Raw genomic sequence first — 13670 nt, forward strand, 5'->3', positions numbered from 1 at the left:
ACTCTGTCCCCATTAAACACCAATTCCCCCATCACCTTGCCCCCAGCAACCTCCATTCTACTTTTTCACTATAAATTTGACTGTTTTAGGTACTTCATGTGAGTAGACTCATATCCTGTGACTGGCTTACTTCACTGAGAGGCTTCCCAGGTGGTACTAGTAGTAAAGAACCCACCACCTGCCAGTTCAGGAGACATAAGAGACTTGAGTTCCATCCCTGGGCTGAGAAGCTTCCCTGGAGGAGAGTGTGGCAACCCACTGTAGTACTCTTGCCTGGAGAATCCCATGGACAGAGGAGCCTGGTGGGCTACAGTCCAAGGGGTCACAAAGAGTCAGACACGACTGAGTGACTAGCACTTTCACTTTCCCACCTGCCTTGCCTAGGGCCAGGGGCAACTGAGCACTTGAGCCTGGGGGTCTCTGGCTTTTCATTGGCCTGGAAGGGCTGTGGGGTCGGGGAGGAGGCGGTGGTCTGCTCGGCCTGGCAGCAGCTCCAATGCTGCCTTCCCGTTGGCGTTGTCCGCCTCATCTGTCAGGGTGGACTTCTGGCCCAGGGCAGCAGGAGACCAGGGCGCGGGGACCTCACACCCAGAGACGGCAGAGGGTCTATGTCGGCCAAAGTTCTCAGGGACCCCAAGCGGTCCAGTACTGAGGCTGCAGTCCTGGGTTTGGGCCTAAGGCCTCTGTAATCTGACCCCAGTGTTTCATCAGGCTCTTTGGGGCCTGTCCGCTGTGTCCACACCGTGAGGCCTTTGCTGCCAGGAGCCGGCACACGAGACCCCACCCATGACAAGGTCATGAGGGAGAAAACCTGACGGGCAAGGCGGATCAGGTTTTCAGGGATTCCGAAAAGCTGCCCCCGGCGCTCACCTTAAAGATGATATCTGTCTTTTTGATGCTTGCTTCAATAGACTACTCCCTAATTTCTGTGACACAGGCAGAAGGCCTTCCCCGATCTCTTTCCAAATAAGAATCAATTTAGAACTTTAATCAATAAGTTTCCCAGGTAGTGGTATTTTATGAGATTATCCAGGGTGAAAGGAGTGTTTTAATTTAAACTCCTTTGCTGGTAGTTTGTTAGCCAAATGCATTTATGCCCTTGCTACTAATATGCATGATTGCTTATAATATCCTAATCATAAAATAGCATAAAGAACCTGATTATATAAAAGCCCTAATAGACATAGAGCATTTTTGAGCGGTGAAGGAGTCCTATAAGAAAACATAAAAAAATATTATTCTAAAGGTGGTTATTGGGTTGATGTTCGCTTGCTGTGTTTTGCTTGCTGTGTTTTTGTTTTAATGTGCTAAGGTTGTGTCATAGAAACCATTGTTAATATAGTTAAAGATCTAGAGAAATAAAAACTTAGCCCTAGTGTGGTAACAATGAAATGGTTGTTAATTGTCAGCCAGGAGTGCTAGGCAGAAGCTGCCTCACCAAAGTTGCAGAGTCAGTGTGGGGTAAACTTCTTAGATAAACCCAACTGACAACTTCTGCAGAAGGATTAATTTTGGTGTTAACAAGGTTATACTTCTACTCTGTACTGTTGCCCTATGAGACTGCTACCTTTCAGTTAAGGTCACCAGAGAAACAGAAAATAGGTTTATATTCACCTGACTTGCATAAAATGTTAATAGGCCCCAAGGCCAGAAGATAATGTACAAGACCCTCATAAACAAAGAAGTATGCAGAAAACACCCTGGTTTCGTGAAGAACAAGCTGATGTAATGTTAAACTATCTTCCCCTTAGAAATGTACTAATTTAGGGTATAAAAGCCACGGTAAAAAATAAAGCATTGCCAGACTCTGCACACACACCACCCCCCCACCCCCCCCCACCCCCCCCACCCCCGTCTGGTCACTCTCTCTGTCTCTCCCTCGCAGACTTGGCCCTATCAAGGCTGGTCTTACGTGTCTTCTCTCTCTCTCTCTCTCGCCCACGCCGTTCATCCTGAGGGTATCCCCTGGATCCTGCCGAGGCTGGACCCCGGCACTTTGCCAAGGTAGTCTGCCGTCCTCCCTTTTGCCTGGCTGCCTCTGCAATCCCCACCTGACCTCCACCCACCTCTCCTCCTGCCCTGGCCTCCACAGTGACACTGGCGGGGGGAGTTTCCTCTAAGAGAGTGGGCCTGGCTCCAGCTTGGCCCCAACTACCAGGGCCTGACTCCGGGGCTAGGGCTGTTCTTGCTCCTGCTTCTTCACCGAGCCTGAGCCCGCATCCCGGGGTTACCCCCCTGGCATGTGGGAAGTCACCAGAGCCAGGCTGGGGAGAGATGGGGGCGGCAGGCCCAGGTGCCACTCCTGGAGAGAGCCCTCCAGATGAAGCCCCCCTAACCCAGACGTTCCAGTGGGCACCACTGCCGCCGAGGGCCTGGAGGACAGGGGCCCGGGCAGGACGGCGTGCAGGGCGAGGCTGGAGGCGAGCGGTGAGTGGGGGGACCTTGAGGAGGTGACGCAGAACTCCCGGTCCGTGGAGCCCCTCCCGGGCCCCCGGCGACCCGCCCACCCCGAGAGCGCCGCTGCGATTGGTGGAAAGTTCGAGGCCCCGCGGCGCGATTGGCCGTCCGGCCCGCCCACCGCCTGCGCCGCTCCCAGGCTCCCGCCCGGTGCGTGGCCCGCCGCGCGGGCGGACGGGGCTGCGCGGAGCCGGGGCCAAAGCCCCGGCTGCTCCCGCCGCGCCCCCGCGCGTCCGCCGCGCCATGCCGCTCCCTGCGCTGCTCTGCGCGCTTTGCTTCTGCTTCTTGGCCGCGGCCGCTCGTGCCGGCTACTCGGAGGACCGCTGCAGCTGGAGGGGCAGGTACGAGCCCCACAGGAAACCTTCACGGGCCAACCCCTCGGAGCTGTGTGCGCCTCTTAGGCGGGGGCTGAGAGATGTGTCACCCGCCCTTTCGGGCGCTCCGTCCCGGCGCCGAACCCTTGCCACCTTTGCCTCCCAGTCTCTGAGCCCCGGGCCTCAGTTTCGTTCTCCACCAAGTGGACGCGGCTCTTGGTGCTTGCGGGGATGGGGTGCAGGGGGAACGGGCTGGCCAGGTGGGGACGCCGGCCGCCCGTCTCAGCGCCGCCTGTCCGTCCGCAGCGGCCTGACCCAGGAGCCCGGCAGCGTGGGACAGCTCGCCCTGGCCTGTGCGGAGGGCGAGATCGAGTGGCTGTACCCGGCTGGGGCGCTGCGCCTCACCCTGGGCGGCTCCGAGCCCGGCGCACAGCCCGGCATCGTCTGCCTGCGGCCGGCGCGGCCCTTCGCAGGCGTCCAAGTCTTCGCGGAGCGGGCGGGTGGCGCGCTAGAGTTGCTGCTGGCCGAGGGCCCGGGCCCGGCCGGGGCCCGATGCGCGCACTGGGGTCCCCGCGAGCGCCGGGCCCTTTTCCTGCAGGCCACCCCGCATCCCGACCTCAGCCGCCGCGTGGCCTCCTTCAGCTTCGAGCTGCGGGAGGATGGGCGTCCTGAGCTGCCCCCGCAGGCCCGCAGCCTTGGAGCGGATGGTGAGTGCGGGTCTGGGTGAAGACCTGACTGTCCTCCGCACTGCACCGGGGGAGAAACTGAGTGGCCTGTCACAGGCAGGGCAGGTGCGGAGGGGCGGGGGGCAGAATCCTGGAAGGTGAGGCCAGCCAGGGCACCCGGGCCCCTGGTCTTGAAGGGCTGGGGGAAGGGATGACGGCCAAAGCTGTCCAGGGCTCCCTGGCCCGGCGGTGACCTCCCTCCCCTCCCCCAGCCCAGTACAACAGAAGTCCACTGTGAGCCCGTCACCATGGAGACGCAGCCCCGCCTCCCCGCAGGGCACCAGACCCAGCTCTTTGCTCTCCTGGAGGTCGGAGCCTGACCCCACGGGAGTGGGGGCGGTCTCTGCTGTCCCCTGACCCCGGAACGCATCATAACCTCCTGCCCCGCGGGCTGGACTGGTGTCTTTGGGCCCCAGGAAGCAGCTCTGGGAGACAGGGAGTTACTGCTTGCTGGTGCTGCGTGGGAGATGGTCGGGCACCCGGCCCTGCAGCTCCAGGCCCGTGGGCCCTGTGCCTGCGTGCCGGCCGATGTCTGTGCATCACACACTCACGAGCCTTTAGTGTTACAAGTGCAGGGTGTCTTCAGAGTGAGCACAGAAGTTCCCTGAGACCCCTGGTGCCGTCAGGCGCTGAGGGGGGTCTGGGAGCTTGCCCTCGCCCTCCTGTGTCCAGCTGGGGGAGGGCTCAGGGCTCCACTCCTGACCTGCCCTGCATGTCAGCTGCCTGCAGACCCTGCAGTGATGCCGAGTTCCTCCTGGCCGTGTGCACCAGTGACTTTGGTGAGTGCCCCACTGTGGGGTGGGTGGTGGGGAGGAGCCGGGGGCCTGTCTTCCCCTGAGGCCACTGGCCAACACGTGTCCCCACAGTGATCTACGGAACCATCCTTGGGGTCGCCCATGACACAGAGCTACAGGAGTCTGTCATCACCGTGGCAGCTGCCCGCGTCCTCCGCCAGACGCTGCCGGTTTTCCGGGTGGGAGGCCCTGGGGGCCAGGGGCAGGCCTCCATTCGCACCCCACTGCACTGCGGCGTGCACCCCGGCCCTGGCACCTTTCTCTTCATGGGCTGGAGCCGCTTTGGTGAGGCCTGGCTGGGTTGCGCTCCCCGCCTCCAGGAATTCAGCCGTGCCTACGCAGCTGCCCACGCTGACCACCTGCACCCCTGTGAGGTGGTGCTGGACTGACAGGCCTGGGGAGCAGGGTGCTGGGGAGGGTGGGGGGGTGGCCTGCGGACGGCATCACAGCATCACCTGCTTTTGAGGTAACAGTGATGACCAATAAGAGTGCTGAATGGATGAGCCAGTGTGCATATGGTCCCCAGCCCAGGCCGCCTCACTCCGTTCTCTCCTCCCACAGCCTCGGGGGCTGCGCGCCACGCAGCCCATGCCTGGGGGAGGGGGCTGCTGCTGGGGGGGCACTCAGGGACCCCCTCTCACGTGACCCTCGGTCTGCTGTCCCAATGCCAGGTGCTTCTATCACTCAGAGTGGGAGTGAAAAGGGGCCATAACCCCCAAGGTCTCAGGTGGGCAGGCAGGCGGCCCCACTTTCCACCCTGAGGGAAGGGGCTGTGGTTTGGCAACCTGCTGACTTCCCCAAGTGGTGTGCCGCAAGCCCAGTGGTCACCCTGGCCCCCGCCCCCCGCCCATGAGGAAGAATGGGCCTCTGTCCCCAGGCCCCTCTGATGTGCCCCGCCATAGCTTTGGGGTCTCTCCTGCAGGCGTCCTATTTGTTGCCCATTTCTGGTGGGTGGGGGCACACAATGGGGTCTCTTAAAGGCCATTTCCCCCACCTCTCCTCAGTGGCCTAATTGTCATTGCCCTGGACCACACTGAAGGCCCTGATGCTGAAAGGCCCCAGTGCTGGGCGGGGGGTGCGGAGAAGAGAGGGGAGTGGGGGGCTGTGCATGGGGGACTTTGGAAGCTGGAACGAGCTGGCTCTGCTGACCCGGTCCCATAGCTCGTGTCTGGGGGGATTCCTGGGCTGAGCCCCAGAAACAACTTTCCTGGCAGTCCTCACTGGAGAAGCGACCCTGCCATCCTGCCAGCAGGAACTGAGGCTGGGAGGGGAGCAAGGTTCCTCGGGGTGCCTGCTGCCGGACTCAGCCTCGTGTGGCCACACCCTGTGTGGACAGCAAGTCACTTCAGTGGCCGCTCTGGAGTTTCCGTGGGGCAGACTGTCTAAGGCTACAGTGTCAGGGGGACCTACTTCTTCACTTGGATGGGCCGCTAGCTGAGGGGACTGCTGAGAATTGTGAGGGGGAGTACAGTCACCCTGGAGGGCAAGCGCCCCTGGGTTCCTGCCACCTCTGCTGTTCTTAAGGCTCCTTGCGGAGCCTCTTGCTCCCCCAGACTCAGACTGGCAACCCCAGATTGCTCGGGGCTCAGGCCCCAGATCTCCTCTTCGAGTACATCCCGAGTACATTCAGAGTGAGGCCAGCCTTCTGCCTTTAAATACCACCAACATGCTGATGACCCCACATTTGGATCTCCCATGGACCTCTCTCCTCGACCAGACCCTTGTATACCTGTTTCCCTCCCCTCCAACAGGGAATATCTCAGTAAAGACCAGAGGAGAAGGAGGCGGGTGTGCTCTCCTGCCCCCTCCTCCTCTCTGTCTGCAGAGGCCCTGGCCGAGGAGGGCTTCCCCTCTGGACCTGAGGGGTGCCTTACCCTTGGCTCTTGGCATGATGCTCTGGCCAGCTCTCCTCTTCTTTGGAGAGAGGCCTACGGCCACACCCAGTGGTCACTGTGGATTGCCTCTGGGACCATCTGTCACAAAACTGTAGGGCAGCTGCCTTGGGGTGGGCCCTCGGCTGGACACTGGCCTCTACCCACCTGCCCCAGGAAGTGCCTCCGATGAAGCACCTCTGGTGCATACATCCTCCTCCAGAGAAAGTGTTGGCTTTGCAACCAGCTCAGGAGGAGCAGAAAGAGCAGGAGTGGGTGTGGTCAACAGGACGAAAGGAGCCCCAAGGTGCTCTGGGAGGAGCCAGGAAGGCTTGGGCCAGGAGCTTCATGCCTGCTCTCCAGGAAGTGGCCAAAGGGAAACGGTGTGGGTGAGCACATGGGCAGGGGCTATGGGAGCAGATGCCTTTGGGGCACCGCTGGGTGCGTGTACTCACAGAGGTGTGCACCGGTGCCTGGTGCCCAAAAGTGAGGGGCAGATGCAGATGTTAAAGTGAAGGATTTGTCAGTGTGCCCACGGGGGAGTCTGGGTAGGCGGTCATTCACTTGACCGGCTTTTATTGTTTCTTTTAGGTGTCAGGTGCCGTGCCAGGCACCTAAACAGGCAAGAATGGGATGCTGTGTAAGCCCAGTGCACGTCCTCCCTTTCTGGGGAGGGGCAGTGGGAGCCAGGAAGGAGGCAGGAGATTCTGGGTTGGGGGTGGGAGAAGCCCTCCTCCTCTCCAGTACTCAGGTCTCGGGAGCAGGGCACCCAGTGTGAAGCAATCTGCACTTGCGGGGGGGGTGGGGGTGCGGACAGTGGTATCCGGCAGGTCCACGTTGCCTGAAGCAACGTCTGTCCCCGCTGGGCCTCCTGACGGGCCGTGGATGGAGAAGGAGCCTGTGTGCAGACAAGTTTCTACCACTCAAGGCCTTCTGGCCTCAGGGTGGGGTCAGGAGAGGGTCCTGGCTCCCCTGCCAGTTCCCTCTCCCGTTCCCAGGTTCTGCCAGGGCACTTCTGGGAGCTCGATCTTTCTTTGTGTGTGTGATGCTTTCTGGAGAAGGGAGGTGGTCTTCCCTGTTCCTGGGGCTCTTCCACCCCCATGGCTGGGCCAGTTGCCAGAGGGTCCAGCCCCTCGTATTCGGCTACCCTCCCGTCGCGCTGAGACAGCCAACATCTGTCTTCTCGGTTCTGCTGAATTTCTCCTTGTCAACCCCCCACCGGTCCCTCAGCGGAGCCCCAACCCCCCCGCCCCCGCCCCTGCAGAGCCCGGCGTTTCCCGCGCACTCGGGCTCGTTGCCTTCAGCCGTGGGAGAGCCCGGGACCCCGAGACTGCTCCTGGGCTCGGCGGGCGATCGGGGTGTGCGGGCCGCCGCCTCAACCGTGCGAGCCCTTCCCCGCGGGCGGACCGCCAGGCTGGGCTCCTGCCAAGCCGCACGGGCCTCCGCCGCCAGTCCGCGGGGCCCGGCACCGCCTCCCGCAGGCGGCCCCCGCTTTGGGACTCGCGGTCCCGGGGTCTGCAGCAACAGTCCGCGGCTGAGGGACGCGCGCTGTGCGCCGCGTGCTGTGCGGCCAGAACACCCCAGGATCGCCCCGGAACCCGCTGGACGGGCCCGGGACCCGGGGGAAGCGGGACGCATGGACCGGCTGCTTCCGGCGTCTGGGCGAGGTCACCGCCCCGCCCCTTCCGGCGTCGGCGCCCCGGGTCGGGCGGGCGCGGAGCTGGAGGGAGCTGCGCGGTGCAGGCCTAGGGCGGCGGGGAGGGTCGGTCTGCAGCCCGGGGCTGGGGCGTGAGGGTCTCGGGCCTGAGCCGGGGAGGGTCCCTGCGACGGGACGCCCCTAAGCCAGTGCCCCGCAGCTATGGAGCAGGACGACCCGGCCGAAGCGCTGACGGAGCTGCGCGAGCGGCAGCCGAGCCCGTTGGAGCTGCTGCAGGTGGCGGCGGGCTCGGGCCTGGCCGTCTACGGCGTGTGGGCGCTGCTGCTGCAGCCCGGCTTCCGCCGCGTGCCGCTGCGCCTGCAGGTGCGGGGCCGGGGTGCGGCGGGCCGGCGCCGGCCGGGTGGGCCGGGCTGGGGCGGGGCGCTGAGCGCAGGTGTGAGGCCGAGAGTGCTGCTGCGCCGGACCTGGCGGGGCTGTGGGGTGGGGCTCGCTTCAAGTGGGAGCCGACAGCCCTCGCCCAGAGAGGAGGCCCTGGAGGCGGGCCCCATCCTCACAGCCCCGCCTTCCGCGTCCAGGTGCCCTATGTCGGCGCGAGTGCCAGGCAGGTGGAGCACGTGTTGTCGTTGCTGCGAGGCCGTCCTGGGAAGACTGTGGACCTGGGCTCTGGGGACGGCAGGATTGTAAGGACTGTGTGTTGGGGATATCTTTGCTATAACCTTTTCTATGAGCGCGCCTCCGCGTCTCTTGGTCCTGACTCTCTGGGCCCACAGGTGCTGGCTGCCCACAGGTGCGGCCTCCGCCCCGCTGTGGGCTACGAGCTGAACCCCTGGCTGGTGGGACTGGCGCGGCTGCGTGCCTGGAGGGCAGGCTGTGTTGGCAGTGTCCGCTTCCACCGTGAGGACCTCTGGAAGGTAACCCAGGGACCCCTGGACCCCCTCGGACCCCACGCCTGATCTCCACGCTTCCAGTTCTGGCTTGGTCGCTCTGCTGACAGCGCCGAGTGCCTCTGTCACCTGGCGGGCTGGGGCTGGGCCTTGGAAGCTGTGGTGACTCCATGCCCACCAAACTTCTTTCCCAGCTGGGGTGACTTCCTCTTCCTGCAGGTGAGCCTGAGGGACTGCCACAATGTGTCTGTGTTCCTGGCTCCTAGTGTGGTAGGTCTGGGGTTTGCTGACTCCATGGGACGCCCAGGCCATCCCTAGTGTAGGCACTGGACCTGGAGGAGCTGCTAGGGGGAGCCATGTCCCACCTGCCCATGCCACCCTCCCCTGTCTCCCACAGCTCCCATTGCTGGAGGACAAGCTGCAGGCAGAGTTGCCTGCAGGAGCCCGCGTGGTGTCTGGGCGCTTCCCCCTCCCCACCTGGCAGCCTGTGGCTGTGGTAGGTGAGGGCCTGGACCGAGTCTGGGCCTATGACATCCACAGAGGTGGGCCAGCTGGGCAGGCTGTGCCAGGGCCCGGTTCTGCCTCCGTGCTTGGAACCCCCAATTCTCAGACTGGCTGACTGCACGCAATAAAGACTCTCTGCTCCACCCTGATTCTTTTTTTTTAAATATTTATTTATTTGGTTATGCCGTGTCTTAATTCCAGCACGTGGGACCTTTTGAGAGCTCTTAATTGTGGCATGTGGGATCTAGTTCCTTGACCAGGCATTGAACCAGGGTGCCCTGCATTGAGAGTGTGGAGACTTAGCCACTGGACCACAAGGGAAGACCCCACCCTGTTTCTTGTTGGCTGGAGGGCTGGGTGAAGTCATCTTCCAGGGGGTGCTGTGGGGAGAGCTCCATGCTGGCTGACTATGAAGAGTTCAGCTCCAGGTTTGCCTGTTGACCAGTTAGTGGCTGCAGGTCCTTGGGTGCTGGGGCTTGTCTGAAGGTATGGCCCCCACTTTCCAGGGCTCCCCTGTACCCACCAGCTTCCTCAGCCTCAGGATCTCCTGCTTGTACCTGCTCAGAGAAACCAGGTTAGTCACCTGCCTGGTTGTGGACAAGCCCTGCTGCCAGTGCCTGGGACTGAGGTCCCCGGATCCCAGGCCCACCTTCCCAGGTGCTGGTCCACATACTCCTGTAGCTCAGAAAGCTGCTCCTCTGCCATCGTGGCTCGGACCAGCAGCTGTGCCCGCTCCCGCTCCAGCTCTGCCTGGCGTGGGGGACACAAGCCATGAGCCAGGCGCGGGGTGAGGAGGGGCCTAGGGCCAGGTTCTGCTCACTACCTGGGTGCCACGGGTGAACTCCTGTAGATTCTGGCGGATCTGGGCCCAGGACGAAGCTTCCAGGCCCCTTGAGGGGAGGCAGAGAGGTGGGCGTGAGAGCTGGCATCGGCCCAAGTGCTGATCAACAACCCTGCTCAAGTCAGGGCCCTGCGGTCCTTGTTCCTCCTGCGAGCAAGTTTGGGATGGCCCTGCCTGAGTCTTGGCGCCATCTCTGCATGGGGGTGGGGGGGCACTGGCCACTCGGAAAGCTGAGCCACCAGGCCAGCTTGGACTGGGACTGCAGTGTCAGTAAGGAGGCTTCATGTTGGGAACATGAAGGCACAAAGGCCGTGAAAGTAACCGGGCAGCTGCTCTTGCCTTGTCCTGGATCGGGCCCTCTACTGTCCATGCCCCCAGTGGTCTACAGCTGGGGCTCCTGAGTCTCAGCCGAGATGAGGCGTCTCCCTGACCCTCCCATTCAAGGTTAGCCCCTCTCCTGTCAGGACCCCTCCTCACTCCAGGCCCTTGGTTTTCTGAGATAGTGTCTCCTGAGAAGGCCGAGACTGGAAGTCACAGCTAGATCACTTTGTTTGCTCTAGCAACCAGAACACCGCCCCTGTAGCTAGCTTCCAGGATAAATGGGTGCCCCCAGCACCCACACTAGGTACTCACTGCGGCTCTAATGTGCCCCCCTGGGAGACTTCACCAGATCCCTTCTGTGGGAACAAGAGCAGGGGTTGCTAAACAGGGCAGGCTGCTCCAAGGCCTGGGGGTTTGGGCTTGGCTGAGCTTGGGAGGGGTCCTGGGGTGAGTTAGGGGGCAGCAGGGAGGGGTCACCTGGGCCTTGAGCTTCTGGAGCTGCTTCTCCAGCCTGGCCTGGTCCTCCATCCAGTGGCTGAATTCGGTGACTGTGTGCAGGGGCAGCAGCGCCACATCTGAGGGGGCCGCACCAAAGGCAGCCCTGGGGGTCCCAGGGGCCCCGACAGGGTCCACCAGCATCTGCTGCACACTAAGCCACGCACCGGGTCTCACAGGGCCATCCGCCCTGGGGTGCCCATCTCAGGGAGGGGCTGTCCGCCCCAGGTGCCCGTCTCAGGGAGGGGCCCACCTGTGAGCGATCAGCAGCTCCTCATGCCTCCGGCTCAGATCTGCCAGGCACTTGCGGTAGGAGCGGGCGGCCCGGGCCAGCTGTTGCTCACGGCTGTGATGAGCTGCCCTAATGTCCTCCAGAGTGGTCTCCAGGAATGTCCGAAGGGCTGCGGCTGTGGGCTTCGGGCCTGCGCCATCTGCGTATCCCTGGAGGAGGCAGGGCCAGGACCGGGAAGGGCGGCGCTTGGTCGGATCCAACCTCTCCCTCTTAATTCCCTCCCTAGAGCTGGTCCGAGGATAGTGTGCTGGGCAGGCCTGAAGTCTTCAACAAGGTCAAGAGTCTCTCGGAGGTGGTTGATCGTGGTCAGGCCAGGCTCAGGCTCCCCGGGACCCAGAGGCCTCCCACCCAGTACAGGGCCGCCTCTCAATGCTCACAGCCACAGTTCGGGCGCAGTGCTGCAGTCGAATGGCATACGCCTCATTCAGCTTCTTGAGTTGCAGCTGCAGCTGGGCGTTCTCTGCCTCAGCCTGGTGGAGCTGGCCCCGACAGGCAGACAACACCTGGGGGTGGAGGAGGCCCTGAGTGTGTGTCCCAAAGCTGGACTTTGCGGAGCCAGATTGCAAAGCAGATAGGGCTGGGCCTCACCACAGCTTGTGCAGCCAGTCGCTGCCCAGCTGTCCTGGCCTCCTCCCAGGCTCCCTGCAGCTGCCGGCCCAGGGCTGCCCTGTGGACAGGGTGTGAGGCTCAGCTGGGCCCAGGAAGGGTGAGCCCCTCTTCCCCTTGAGAACAGCCCCCTTGCTCACTGGGCTCTCCAGTCCCAGATGAGGGAGGTGGTCACTCACACGCGCGTCTCCAGGGCCTTCTGCCGAGCCCCGTGATGCTCCTGCGCCCGCTTTGCCTCTGCTGGCAGCTGTGGGGCACAGGACGGCTGGCTGGATGAAAGCCCAAGCCCCGGGTCCCCTCTTCCGCCCTACCTCCAGCCCAGGCTGGGAGAAACCCTGACAGACCTTCGGGCTGGGTGGCTGAACACCTGTGCCGTCCCCCAGCTCCTGCTGCTTGTTCTTGGGGGTCAGGAAGTCTGTGGACTGTGCCTGCACAGAAGAGTTGTCTAGGCCTCACTGTTCCTCGCTGGACCCGTTTAGCTTCCACCCAGGCAGCCCCCTGCCCCCACCTCCCGCCGTGCACTCCCGGTGACCTGGAGTCTGCGACTGTAGGACTGTCCCTGCCCCCCAGCCTTGTGCCCGAGCTCCTGTGCCAGGGCTGGGCGGCGCCCTGGATCAGCCTCTGCTGGGGCTGCCCGCGCTCCCTGCAGCTCCAGCTCCAGCACACGGCTCTCCAGCCACAGGACCTGCGGGAGACCAAATCTTCATCCATCTGGGCATCCACAGGGACATGGCACACACAGGACAGTTGGGGTATGTGAGTGTGTACAGACACTGTAAGAGTGTGCACAGTCACTCAGGGCACACCTGCACCCCCCCCCCATGCCCTTGGGCTGCCACACCTGGGCACACATCAGTGCCCACCTCACTCTTCAGCTCAAAGATTTCAGCATCGTGCTGCTCCTGCAGGCGCTGGTTTTTGATCTGCAGGTCGACCAGCTCCTTGCAGACCTGGGGTTGGTCAGGGTGAGGTGGAGTCTGTGAGGCCCTGGGGATGCCCTCCCTACTGCCGGCACCCAGAAGCCCCACACCCACCTGCAGCTGCTGCTCCTCACTCAGCTCTAGGTCTGAGGGAAGCTCTGTCCCAAGGTTGGTGGCCCAGGCTGGGGCACCCCCAGGGACTCCTGGCAGCCAGGCCTCGGCCCGTGGCAGAACCTAGGGAGGCACCACCACTCAACCCCAAGGTGTGTCTCAGGCCTGGGCTGTGGTCTCCACCCTCGCACACCCAGCCTGGCAGAGCTGGGGCAGACTCTCCCGCGGCCAGGATCAGGCCCAGGTCCTGAGTACCTACACCCCTCCTGGCCTGTGAGGGAGCAGGGGACACCCCAGAAGCAGCAGCGTCCTGGGAAGACTCACATTCTCAGTGGCCCGAGGAGGGGGCCCTGGGGCTGCCACATGCTCCATACACAGAAGGGACTGCAGGTTGCCCCAAGCCCAATGTCGCCTCGACTACTGGCCTGTTGCTGCAGCACTGTGACTTGTGTTGCCAAGGCCTCTGTCGTTCCCAGGAGACTCCCGGTGCCCCGCCCACAAGGGCAAGCAGGACTGTTCAGTGGTTGGTGACACCTTTCCGGCTTCCTTTTCATCATCTGGGAAACTCGGACGGTCACCCCAGCATGTCTCAGGGGTGAGGATGGAACCACGAGTGCGCAGAAGGCCCGGCTGGGGAGGTGTGGGACAGCACACAGGGAGCCAAGCAGCCGCCTCTTTTACTGTTATCCTCAGGCAGCGCGCTTTGCTTTATCATGTGGGTTCCACACTCATTAGGCCCCCTGGCTGAGCGCCGGGACGAGCAGGCGAACAAACGGGAGCCTCCCTACATTCCCAGTCCGATCGAAGACGTCCCAACCCGGGGCCGGGGGACTCGGGAAGACTGGCTCAGCGCAGTGCCAGGAGGGCTTCGCGGAGGA

The 13670-nt window shown here is 62.9% G+C and overlaps 3 protein-coding genes across 19 annotated transcripts; 2 read left to right on the forward strand and 1 right to left on the reverse strand.

Annotated features, from left to right (window-relative positions):
* The first annotated feature begins 2256 nt into the window (after window positions 1–2256).
* METRN (meteorin, glial cell differentiation regulator) lies at window positions 2257–4786 on the forward strand. Its single transcript, XM_043455560.1, has 4 exons — window positions 2257–2798; window positions 3078–3478; window positions 4216–4275; window positions 4363–4786. Exons 1-4 carry the CDS (start codon window positions 2701–2703, stop codon window positions 4677–4679), a joined length of 876 nt encoding a protein of 291 aa, XP_043311495.1. The 5' UTR covers window positions 2257–2700; the 3' UTR covers window positions 4680–4786.
* Window positions 4787–7848: 3062 nt separating this feature from the next.
* Window positions 7849–9355, forward strand: ANTKMT (adenine nucleotide translocase lysine methyltransferase). Of its 2 annotated transcripts, XM_043455570.1 has the most exons (5): window positions 7849–8181; window positions 8394–8498; window positions 8589–8729; window positions 8922–8972; window positions 9100–9355. In XM_043455570.1, the coding sequence occupies exons 1-5, from the start codon at window positions 8020–8022 to the stop codon at window positions 9319–9321; spliced, it is 681 nt and encodes a 226-aa protein (XP_043311505.1). In that variant the 5' UTR covers window positions 7849–8019; the 3' UTR covers window positions 9322–9355. The 2 variants fall into 2 exon arrangements, with proteins under 2 accessions (XP_043311505.1, XP_043311506.1); XM_043455571.1 differs by lacking the exon at window positions 8922–8972.
* Window positions 9356–9547: 192 nt separating this feature from the next.
* Window positions 9548–13556, reverse strand: CCDC78 (coiled-coil domain containing 78). Of its 16 annotated transcripts, XM_043455559.1 has the most exons (14): window positions 13117–13454; window positions 12796–12915; window positions 12625–12711; window positions 12294–12446; window positions 12106–12189; window positions 11941–12008; window positions 11744–11822; window positions 11533–11658; window positions 11117–11304; window positions 10846–11017; window positions 10681–10724; window positions 10030–10096; window positions 9856–9952; window positions 9594–9763 (listed from the first exon to the last, which is right to left on the reverse strand). In XM_043455559.1, exons 1-14 carry the CDS (start codon window positions 13162–13164, stop codon window positions 9744–9746), a joined length of 1353 nt encoding a protein of 450 aa, XP_043311494.1. In that variant the 5' UTR covers window positions 13165–13454; the 3' UTR covers window positions 9594–9743. The 16 variants fall into 16 exon arrangements, with proteins under 16 accessions (XP_043311478.1, XP_043311492.1, XP_043311481.1 ...); XM_043455543.1 differs by lacking the exon at window positions 10681–10724 and having other exon boundaries at window positions 9548–9763; window positions 9856–9956; window positions 10030–10194; window positions 13117–13357; XM_043455557.1 differs by lacking the exons at window positions 10681–10724; window positions 10846–11017 and having other exon boundaries at window positions 9548–9763; window positions 9856–9956; window positions 13117–13357.
* Between the last annotated feature and the right edge of the window lie 114 nt (window positions 13557–13670).

Source organism: Cervus canadensis, chromosome 32, assembly GCF_019320065.1.
Source record: "Cervus canadensis isolate Bull #8, Minnesota chromosome 32, ASM1932006v1, whole genome shotgun sequence".
Classification (NCBI taxonomy): domain Eukaryota; kingdom Metazoa; phylum Chordata; class Mammalia; order Artiodactyla; family Cervidae; genus Cervus; species Cervus canadensis.